This window comes from Lithobates pipiens, unplaced genomic scaffold, assembly GCF_037356315.1.
Source record: "Lithobates pipiens isolate NorthernLeopardFrog02 unplaced genomic scaffold, aLitPip1_a1.2 Scaffold_19, whole genome shotgun sequence".
Classification (NCBI taxonomy): domain Eukaryota; kingdom Metazoa; phylum Chordata; class Amphibia; order Anura; family Ranidae; genus Lithobates; species Lithobates pipiens.
The window spans coordinates 35,615,626-35,627,634 of NW_027507764.1; the positions used below are offsets into that span (position 1 = coordinate 35,615,626).

The 12,009-nt window shown below is 48.2% G+C and overlaps 1 protein-coding gene across 2 annotated transcripts in view; it reads right to left on the reverse strand.

Moving 5' to 3' along the window:
- LOC143995898 (protein brambleberry-like) overlaps positions 1–12,009 on the reverse strand; it is a 56,400-nt gene that overhangs the window by 24,201 nt on the left and 20,190 nt on the right. For both annotated transcript variants that reach the window (XM_077490650.1, XM_077490649.1), the window contains exon 4: positions 505–727. In XM_077490650.1, coding sequence (XP_077346776.1) covers positions 505–727 — 223 coding nt within the window. The remainder of the gene's footprint in view (positions 1–504; positions 728–12,009) is intronic.

Here is a 12,009-nt window from a genome sequence, read left to right on the forward strand (position 1 = left end):
TCTGCCTGGAAGAGAACACCAGAAGAGTTTTGCTTCCTAGCTGCCTATCTGGGCCTACAGTCAAATCTGACTAGTGGCAAAGGTCTAAAGAACTTAAAGAATCTAAGCTGGATCATGGTAGAGAGCTAAGATACTGTATAGATAGTAGCCGATTTGGGCCTAAAGAATTCTTGGGGGGAAGTCTGCTGTGTAGCAGGATTTTTGGGTATCCTAAACCCCCCCCCCCCCCCCCAAGACAAGCGAGCCAACAAATTGGAAAATTAAGCCCGACAGCACTAAAGTCTGATTTTCATTACTGGTGGGTCAGTGAGTGACTACATGCAGCTGCAGGACAGGTCACCTTTGGGAAGGCTAGGAGCTTGCGAAATCCAGAAGATCCCGAGGAGGCAATTACTACATGAGGGTTTGGCATTTTTCCTGAGTGCAGATTTTTTTCTACTGGTTGGATTGGGATTTTTTTACTTTACATGACTACGCTACCAAATCACTGGGATTGTGGTTTACCCATTTTCTTGGTGATCCCTTCTATCATTTCTGCCACCAAGTGGTGCCCACTAGCGATCAGGGCCTTCTCCTCTGTGAGCATCTCCAGGTTGCCGCTGATTGAAGTCTCCATCTTCTCCTGGTTGGTCTGCAACTGCTCCTGCTGGCTCAGGATATCACTCTGGCTGCTCAGGACCTTCTGTAGCGACTCAGAGGTCAGTTCCTTCAGCTCTTCTTGCCCATCCTGCCAACAGAGAAAGCAACATCAACTCAACTGGATATCGGCTAGCTACACAAGCTTTACCAGCGGAAGGATGGTTGAAAATACAACCCCTACATTCATCAAGTTTGATTGGTTTGACATCTGTTACATGACTGCGTTGTGCACCCCCACTCATGCTTTATGTGCAGATTCCATACAGGTGCTGAAACCAGAACACACATACGACTCCACCCACACCAATTTGAGTTTTGTATGGTTGCTGGCACTTGCCAACTTATATCGCTAGAGGACTTTAGGTGGTAAAATGCCTCCACTAGCTTTCATAGACCTGTGCAACCGTCAAAGCCATTACAAAGCCAAATGCTGGTGTCCTTGTACCACCCATGGATCTCCATAGTGTAAAATACATTATCAGGGAAACCAGCTGCAGAATGTAACAGCTCCCTTATGACCTGTGGGTGGGACCAGGACCCCAACGTCTGGGGACAGACCACCATTGAAGGCTCCAAGAGATGAGATAGACAGGTGATGAGATTCCCAGATAAACTGGCAGGAGACTCGCAGTGCTGCTACTCTAAAAGTCAAAAGGACGGAGGGCGTGGCCTAATGAAGCATGGAGTAGCACGCATGTGTGAGGAGCACCATCTATTAATCCTGCACACTAATCCTGTGACCCTGGGATATCCTGTTTGACCCAAACTACCTTGGGAAAGATCCTCCAACTGGCCCTACTATGTCTCTGGACAAGACTCAAAAGTCCACCTTGGCAAAACTGGATCAATACCACCAGCAGGAGAAAACTCAGGGGAAGATGGCAGCTAGAGGCAATTACATTCTGCCGTACCTCGCTGACTGTCCAAATCGAGGAGGTTAAGGTAGACATCTCGCTCATTAGGCAAGACTTCCAGAGGCTTCAAGAGCAGGTAAAAACAAACAGATGAGATTCAACTGGGTGATGTGGAAGACGCCATTCCACCATTGCAGACAGGATCAGAGCACATGCAACTACAAATCAACCAACTCCTGAATAAACAGGATACCGATAACGGGCTCTGGAGATGAGGGTGCGGAAGCTAAAGACCCAACTACCTTTAACAACTGCATGTCACCACTTATGGACGTGAGGCCTTCTCCCCCACCCTGGCAGTGGAGAGAGCTCACCGCATGCCTGCTAGACCTCCTTCCTCAGGGGGCTCCCCCCGTACGTTCATAGCCAAGTTTCTTCATTTCAAGGACTGGGATGCAGTTGCATGAATGGCAATATACCCTTCGGAAACTCCCAGGTGGCTATTTTTCCGTGTTTTTCTGCAGAGGTCCAGAATCGCCGTCAGTTTCACGGAAGCAAAGAGAAGATTGTGGATCCGACACCTCAATTACTCCATGTTATATCCTGCTCACCTCAGAGTAGAGGGAGATGACCGCATGTTTTCACGATCCTGAGGAAGTTCTCACCTGGCTGGAATGCCACGAGGCTTCTGGAAAAGCTGCAGAGTAAACTGCTTCTACTTGGCTCTGACCAGGTAGTCTAATAGCCATTAGCGGTATGCCGATATCTCACTGTTCGATGCCTCCAGATCACACCGATCTCTGGTAGGTTACCCCCCCTTGTTACTTGCCTTTTTGTGACTTTGCTGCCTGATGGGATACCTATGGCCAGCCCCAATTTGTTCTTTCCTATCCCGGGGGACCTAGATTTAACCTGTAACGGCCTGAGGAGAACACTAGTGCAGACCTCCCACCAATGACTCCCGGGGAATGTAGATACCTTACAGGGTCCTAATGACATGTTCAGATACTGACTTATATGCTCCTAGTGACATGACCACTGAGTCAATGCAGTCCTACAAAATACATGCAAAGTGCAGCAGATTTTCATCCCACCAGCAACTAGAAAGTTTAGCCTGGTTAGTTGGCATGGCTGCAGAAACCTGCTTCCTATTTACCCTACAATGCATTTAGGGTCCACAGTGTGGTTGGAAATTGCTGTACTACTGTGGATCTTTTACCGGCAGTCTCCCTTTATCACACCAACTATTTTACCTTTTTTTCTCTGCAGCTGGGTAATTTTTTTTTTTTTTTTTTTTTTTTTTTATAGTTGACACGTGCAACATGCTTTGGGTATATGGCCGCACCAGTTGAAGGTGTATGGCAGGGAGGGGATTGTCATTACCATGAAAAGATGCAATACAATTGAATTGATGCTGATACAGATGCCACAGGCATGGATATTTCTTTATTTACATCACTTATGTCCAGGCTTACTGCTAATACTAAAATACGAACATTATAGCATATTTCATAAGATACATGCGATGTGATGAGCGGGGTTCAAGTTATTACTGTGCTAAACCATGAACGCGATAAAGTTACTTATCTGGAATGTGCGTGGCCTGGGGATAGGGTGAAAAGATCAGCTGTCTTTATTCCTCAGGCAACAGAATGCCGATATTGTGGTGTTGGTTGAGACGCACGTAGAGGGTTCACTGCAACTGGCACTCAGACGTCCATGGATTGGGTGGGCCTTTCATTCAATCCACAACACCCACGCACGTGGAGTAGGGATGAGCCGAACACCCCCCGGTTCGGTTCGCACCAGAACTTGCGAACGACCCCCGCGTTCGGCACGAACGTTAGAACCCCATTGAAGTCTATGGGACATTCGAATTGGAAAGTGCTAATTTTAACGGCTAATATGCAAGATAGTATGCTAAAAAGGGTTTGGCGATCTGCCTCCTGCCTCAGGGGACATGGGTCACTGCAAAAAAAAGTTTTAAAAACTACCGTTTTGGCGGGAGCACTGATTTTAATGACGATTAAAGTGAAAAAAAAAAGTGAAATATTCCTTTAAATATGGTGCCTGGGGGGTGTCTGTAGTATGCCTGTGAAGTGCCACGTGTTTCCCGTGTTTAGAACAGTCCCTGCACAAAATGACATTAAACGGAAATAACACCATTTAAAACTGCTTGCGGTTTTAATGTTATATCTGGTTCCTGCAATATGGTTGAAAATCATTCAGAAAAATGGCATGGGTAGCCCTCCCTGCCCATTACCAGCCTATTTGGGTCTTGTACGCACATTAAGGGGAACCCTGTACCCATATTAAAAAAAAGGAAATGCGTGTGGCCCCCAGGCCCTATATACTCAGAACAGCAGTATACAGGCGGTGCAAACAAGACAGGGACTGTGTAGGTTTGTTGTGTTAAGTTGAATCTGTTTGTCATTTTCAACCGGTACATTTTTAAAGTGTAGCTCCAGTCAAAAAAAATATCTTTAAGCTTTTTGGAAAACATAGGGAAGGGTTATCACCCCTGTATAATTTGTTTTGTCGTCCATCTTTTTTCATCTCACTTGCTGTTGTCTCCTTCCGTTTGCAAGTAGGAGATGTTTGTAAATTGGATGTTTGAAAGTAGGGGCCTGCCCTATATGCTCTGCAGAAATGGCGGAACAAGGTGTTGGTTTTGCAACAACATTGTAAGCCCTCAAAGTGACTCTTGGTGGCCGCTGGAGCGCCCTGCTGTGAACGATTATATCAAGAATTGTAATTACATGCCATTGTTGAACAGTGGTAGAAAAATTGACCTTTGGTGGTTGTGGTGCTGGTGCCACAACACTATAAGTCCTCACAGTTACTCTGGGTGGGCACAGGAAGGGGCCCTCCTGTGAAATATTATATCAAGAATTGTAATTACATGTCCCTGTTAAACAGGGGCAGAAAAATTGGGCCTTAGGCACTGGTGCCATCACACTGCAACCTCTGCCATACACTCTAGTTTTTTTGCAGGAATTAGCCCTGCTGCAAAGCATTGCATCAAAAATTTTACTTAAACGCCCCTGTTAAACAGGGGCAGAAAAATTGGGCTGCTGGCATCACCCAGAACCAAAAATGTTCTTCCAACATATCAGCGGAGGAGGAAGAGGATAGACAATCAACATAACAGGACAGTCACTCAGCATCAGCATAGGCAGTCTTGAAGGGATGTGGTATTTCAAAAAAAATTATTCGGTTACATCAGCTTCAGGTGCTTGGTAGCTGTGGGTGATCCAAGACTGATTCATCTTGATGAAGGTCAGTCGATCAACTGATTCGGTGGACAGGCGCACCCTGTGATCGGTAACGAAGCCACCAGCAGCACTGAAGGTGCGTTCCGAAAGAACGCTGGATGCAGGACAGGCCAGTAGCTCAATTGCATACTGTGCAAGCTCTGGCCAGTGATCCATCCTCAAGACCCAGTAAGCCAGAGGATTTTCAGTGGGAAAGGTGTCCAAGTCTGACCTTGCCCCTAGGTATTCCTGCACCATGTAAATTAGACGCTGGCGATGGGTGCTGGAACCAATCGTACCTTGGGGCTGCGGACTAAAAAATTGTCTGAAAGCATCAGTCAGACGGCCACCTTCTCCACCGCTCCTTCTGACTGATGCCTCAGCAACACGTTGTCCAGGACCAGGAGTTTGTGACCTCCCAGTCTCTGGGAACGCGTTGCACAGAGCTTTCTGCAAGGCCTCCCGGAGATGTCTCATCCTCTGCTCCCTCTGCGATGGCAAGATAAGGTCGGCAACCTTACCCTTGTACCGTGGATCAAGGAGAGTGGCCAGCCAGTAATGGTCCCTCTCCTTGATCCGAAGAATACGAGGATCCTTCCGCAGGCTTTGCAGGATCAGGGAGGCCATGCAGCGTAGGTTAGCTGAGGCATTCGGTCCGGAGTCCTCTGGGTCACTAAGGACAACATGATCCGCAGCTACCTCCTCCCAGCCACGTACAAGTCCACGTGTTTCTTGGGACTGTAAATCATCCCTATAAGACTGCTGCTGCTGATGCTGAGTGCCAGCCTCCACCTCCATGCTGACACAATCATCCTCCTCCTCCTCTTCCTCCTCCTCACCCTCTTCCTGTGTGATGGGTGGCACAGCAGGAACACTGTCTGGATAAAGGGGGCCTTGAGAGGCAAGGAAGTCCTCCTCTTCCTGCCTCTGTTCTGCCTCAAGTGCCCTGTCCATTATTCCACGCAGCGTATGCTCCAAGAGGTGGACAAGAGGTATAGTGTCACTGATGCATGCACTGTCACTGCTCACCATCCTTGTGGCCTCCTCAAACGGTGACAGGACAGTGCATGCATCCCTGATCATGCCCCACTGGCGTGGTGAGAAAAAACCAAGCTCTCCTGACCCTGTCCTGGTGCCGTAGTCGCACAGGTACTCATTGATGGCCCTCTGCTGCGTGTGCAGCCGCTGCAGCATGGCCAATGTTGAGTTCCATCTGGTGGGCATGTCACATATAAGGCGGTTCTTGGGCAGGTTCAACTCCTTTTGGAGCTCAGCCAGCCGAGCACAGGCATTAAATGATCGGCGGAAATGCACACAGACTCTCCTGGCCTGTTTCAGGACATCCTGTAAGCCGGGGTACCTGCCCAAGAACCGCTGCACCACCAGGTTAAGGACGTGAGCTACACAGGGCACATGGGTCAGTTGTCCCTGTCGGAGGGCGGAGAGGAGGTTGGTGCCATTGTCGCAAACCACCATTCCTGGCTTAAGCTGGCGTGGCGTCAACCACCTCTCGGCCTGCCCCTGCAGAGCTGACAAAACATCCGCCCCAGTGTGGCTCCTGTCCCCCAAACAAACCAGCGCAAGCACGGCATGGCATCGTTTTGCCTGCGTACTTGCGTAGCCCCTGCAACGCCTACGGAGCACCGCTGGTTCTGAGGACAGAGCACTGGAAGAGGCCATGGAGGAAGAAGAAGAGGAGGGGGTGGAGGAGAGAGGTGTGTCACAACCAATAGTAGCATTTTGGAGGCGTGGTGGCGGAACAACCTCCAATACTACTGCACCTTGTCCTGCATCCTTCCCAGCAGCCAGAAGAGTGACCCAATGGGCCGTGAAAGACAGGTAACGTCCCTGTCCATGCCTGCTGGACCATGAGTCAGCGGTAATATGCACCTTACCGCTGACCGCCCTGTCCAGCGAGGCAAGGACATTGCCTTCCACATGCCGGTAGAGAGCCGGAATTGCCTTCCGTGAGAAAAAGTGGCGTTTGGGGACCTGCCACTGAGGAACCGCACATTGTACAAACTCACGGAAGGGGGCCGAGTCTACCAACTGAAAAGGCAGCAGTTGAAGTGCTAGCAATTTAGCCAAGCTAGCATTCAACCGCTGGGCATGTGGATGGCTGGGAGTAAATTTCTTCCGCCGGTCCAGCAGCTGGGGCAGGGACATTTGTCTGCTATAATCGGACGTGGATGTACCACTAGCAGAGTTCCCGGAAGCACTTGGCTGTGACACACCTAATTCTACACCTTCATTCCTCTCAGAGCAGGTTTCAGAGAGGACTGAAGGTCTAGTGGGGTTGGAGATGCCAGCTGATGAGGAGCAAGGAGAGGTCCGCTTTGTTCTTTGGTGTGGGTCTTTGAGGTATGCTTGCCAACGAGCTGCATGGCAGGTCAACATATGTCTGGTCAAGCATGTGGTGCCCAAGCGGCAGATGTTTTGGCCACGTGAGATACGCTTGAGACATATGTTGCAAATAGCAGCGGTGCGATCTGATGCACTCGTCTCAAAAAAGGCCCACACCAAAGAACTTTTAGAATAACGCACAGAGGAAGCGCTCTGCGCAGGCGGAGCTCTGCGGTGTGATTCAGTCGGTGTGCTGCCCCTAAGCTGGCCCCCGGAGGGCATCCTGCCTCGTTGGACATGTGCCTCCTCCTCCTCCTCCTCCCTCCTTCCAGGCACCCACGTGGAGTCAGTGCCCTCATCATCCCCTCCCTCTTCATCGCTGTAGCAAACCTGGCAGTATGCTGCAGCTTGTGGAACATGACTGCCAGATTGCTGTCCTTCTTGAGCATCCCCTCTCTCTGTGCTCACGCTACTGCCTTCCTCTAGCTGAGTGTCATCATCAGAGCCCACCAAACACTGGGCATCCTCCTGGAGCATGTACCCAACACTGTGCTCAAAGAGTTCAGGAGACTCCTCAGGAGGACGTGGTGGGTCTAGGGAAGGAGTCACTGATGATGACATTGAGAGGAGGGACGACGATGTGTTAGCAGCTGCTTTTCTACTACCCTGAGACTGGGTGAGAGAGGATGAGGAGGATGAAGAGGGCTTGGTCATCCACTCTACCAAGTCGTTGGCATGTTGCGGTTCAACATGTCCAGCTGCAGAAAAGAAGGACAAGCATGTCCCATGGCCACGTGCTGATGACAATGCACCGCGTCCCCGACCAGCACTGTTGTCTCTAGACACAGAGCCTGCTTGCCCTCTTTTATCGGCTCGCGCCTGTCTGCCTCTCCTTGCTGGCCTTCCAGACATGGTAATGGCCTGAAGGGAGTTGGGTAAAACAGTAGTTGGGTAGTTTATATTGTGCTGGAGGCACACAACACCCACTAACTCCTGCAGATGCCTTTTTTATAGAACAGCAGAGTTAAAGGGGTATATACAGATGTATACTGTGCTGTGCTGGAAGCACACACAACTTCCAATAACTCCAGCAGATGTCAATCGGGCCCAAATAGAGAACAGCTATGTAGGTGGATAATAGCGGTATGTACTGGGTACAGAGCAGGCACACAGCACGCACTATCTCCTGAGTGACACTGCTGACTGCAAGCTCTATTGTTAAAGATGGACCACTAGCTATATAGGGGAGGTGAATATCACGGTGTATACTGCGGTCAGGGCACGCAGACAATAACAAGAAAACAGCAGAGTTAAAGGGGTATATACAGATGTATACTGTGCTGTGCTGGAGGCACACACAACTTCCAATAACTCCAGCAAATGACAATCGGGCTCAAATAGAGAACAGCTATGTAGGTGTATATAGTGGTATGTACTGGGTACAGAGCACGTAGACAGCACGCACTAACACTACTGACTGCAAGCTCTATTATTAAAGCTAGATCACTAGCTATATAGGTGAGGTGAATATAGTGGTGTATACTGCGGTCAGGGCACAGACAGTAACCACTACACAAGAGCAAAATAGTAAATCAGCCAAAAACGATTGGTGTGTAACTGTGTTGAAGGTACACAGAACACCCACTGCTTCAGATGCTAACAAACACTACACGAGGCCGCCTGAAAGGCAGCTTTATATAGTGTGGGGCGTGCACTACACAGTCTGAGCTATGATTGGCCACAGGCAGGATGCCTGTGGCCAACCATTGCTCTTCCCGCTACTGGCGCTGCGATTGGCCAAGCATGCGGGGTCACAGTGCATGCTTGGCCAATCGTGAGACAGCAATGCATTGCGCCATCGCAGTGCATTGTGGGCCACACGAATTTTGCCGCGAACGGCCCAAACGTTCGGAATTCGGCGAACGCACGAACGACCGATGTTCGAGTCGAACATGCGTTCGACTCGAACACGAAGCTCATCCCTAACGTGGAGTCTGTTCTTATTGCTAAATCCATGCATTTTGAGTTCCGACGTCTGACCCACAGGGACGGTATATCTTCTTGTATGTTAAACTATATGGAGAGCCCTTTCTGCTGCTAGCCTTTTTCTACCTCCATTTTGCTCTTCTATTACAGCAGGGTTCATGTCTCATCATCCCTCAATTCAGGCCATCTGTTTACAGGGGTTAACACCATGTTGAATCAGCCAATATGGACCCCAGCCATCACAGCCACCTACAGTGACCATAACCACTTCTAGATTCTCTAAACTCATTTCTAGCTTTAATTTGACTGACATGGCGGCATAAGTACCCACCCACAAGAGCCTACTCCTGCTTCTCGGCCACCTATAGCACTATGTCCAGCATAGCTTATCCTAAATCCCAAACGCTTACCCCTACACTTAAGGACACCGCTTTCCCCTCCAGACTTTTTTCAGATCACAGCCCTTATTGGATTACCCCGAGTATGCCAATTGACAAACCACCCCCCACTTGGTGACTGAACCAATTCTGTCTTTCACTGCTACCAGAGGATGACGAGCTCCTGAACAAGTGGAGACTATTTTATGGAGAATGATAGGTCTGCTTCCCCAACCATAGTCTGGGAATCCTTTAAATTGTATACTTGATTGACCCCGACCTCTCACATTAAAAGACTTGAGGCTGATTTGGCTACTGCATTTGACAAGGCAGTAAAGGAACTAACCTCCTCGGATCAGATGCATAGTTCACACTCCTGCTCGGGCTGACCTACACAGGTTGCAAACCAGAGTGGTAAAGCAATTGCAGTACGAGACGCCCAGGCGGAAGCTTTTTTCCCCTCTAGGCAAAAGATGTTTGAGAATGGAGAGAGAGCAGGTAAACTGCTTGTATGCTTGATCCACAGAGAGGGTAGGGTTCAGATCTTTCTTATTACATGGCCCAAACAGGGGAGCAGATTACAGAATCTTCTGCTTTCACTGCCAGATTCAGGGATTTTTTTGCAAAGTTATACACATCTCATCCCAACTGATGTAGAACCGTTGAATCACTTGCTTGAGGGAATCCGTTTCCACAACTAAAAAGACTCCCAAATTGACATCTAGGAGGTGCCCCTCCCAACCGATGAAACAAAGGCAATTGCTAGTTTTGCCAGATCCAAGTCTCTCCCGGTTAAGATGGGTTACCAGTACAATTCTACTCACAATATAGAGAGATACTCACCCCTAAATTGTTAGCCCTATATAACCGCCTCAGACTTTTACATTGCCTCACTCAATGAGTGAGGCAATCACAGGCCTTATACCCAAGCCAGGAAAAGACCCAGGTTATCCTGAATCATACCAACCTATTTCACTATTACAAGTCAACGTTAAAATATTAGCCAAAGTCCTTGCCCTTCGCCTCAATCAGGTTATAGTAAATCTAATACATGTTGATCAAGCAGATTTCATGCCAGGTCGCAACATCTCCTTTAATCTCAGAAAGTTACACTCAGCAAGCTATACACGAAAATGTTGGTTCACGAGTTGTGGTGACTTTAGACATGGCCAAAGCATTTGATTCAGTGGAGTGGTGATAACTTTGGAAATGTCTGACAGGGTTTGGATTTGGACCTCATTTTATTAAATGGATCCAGTTGTATCTGGCCCTGACGGCTAAAGTGGTGGCTAATGGCTGACCCTCTCAGACGTTTGGCCTAACCAGAGGCATGTGACAGGGCTGCCCATTATCCCCACTACTATATGCCCTGGCAGCTGAGTCTCTCGCCATATCCATTAGGGAAAACAGATTCACAGTCTTTGCATAGGATCTTTAACAGAAAAAATAAATAAAAATCAGTCAGTACCACTTGTTTTTGGCCAACTGACTCCTCTCTAAGCGGCACTCCAATCCAAGGATTCGGTTCATGCTCTGGACTCAATTGGGAAAAATCCCAAATCCTACCCATCAATAGCTTTCCCCTGCCCAGAGTACAGGAATAACTACCGTTACAGCAAGTAAACACTATTAAATATTTGGGAATATCTGTATCAAGCCCTGGCTGATTATATACCCCTTAACATAGAACCTCTACTCTAATCTAATCCAAAAGTCAAATATGGGCCCGTCTTCCACTAGGTGTATGGGGGCACAATAACACTTATTGTTGCCCAAAATACTATATATCCACACACACTATACGCCAGTATACCTGCCCCTGAAATATTTTAAGTCCATGGAAGCTTTGCTCATACCATTCGTTTGGGGTAACAAAAGACAAACTCGCCTTTAGGATTCTCATGAATCCCACTGACCTAGGGGGAACAGCCCTTTGATTTTAGTCTATACTATTTTGCCTCTCAACTATCTTAATTATATCAGACAAAAAAAGGATAGAGTGAGATACAGCACACTGCTGTGCCCAAAGGGCGCAACAGACCTCAGACCCACTTAGTGCAATCGCAGTGGGCTCTGGGGCATATAGTGCTGAAGGAGACTGCAAATTTCTTATATCATAGGCGAATATGGGATATTGCTTCCAATAAATTAGGGATTCCCAAATACAACTACGTCGCTCCCCTTTGGCACAATAAGTCACTTTCGGGATTCCAGCAGATTTCCAATACAGAGATCTGGAGCACAAGTGGCATCTACTACTTATACCACATACTATCCAATGGTGAACGTAAAGCACTTGATAACCTCCAAAATACATTCACGCATCCAAATTTCATGTTTTTTAAACTCCTACAGGTCAGACATGCTGTACATGCTGTACATGCTCAGATCCCCCAATCCCTTCCACAGCCCACCTCTAATGCCATTATGGCAGTGGTTAAAGGCACAGACCCACAAAAATTGATCTTCGACTTTTACAGCATGCTCATTAGCCCTTCATCTACTAAATTAGCATATGATAAATTGCACTGGGAAAGGGAGGTTGAAACACTAGAG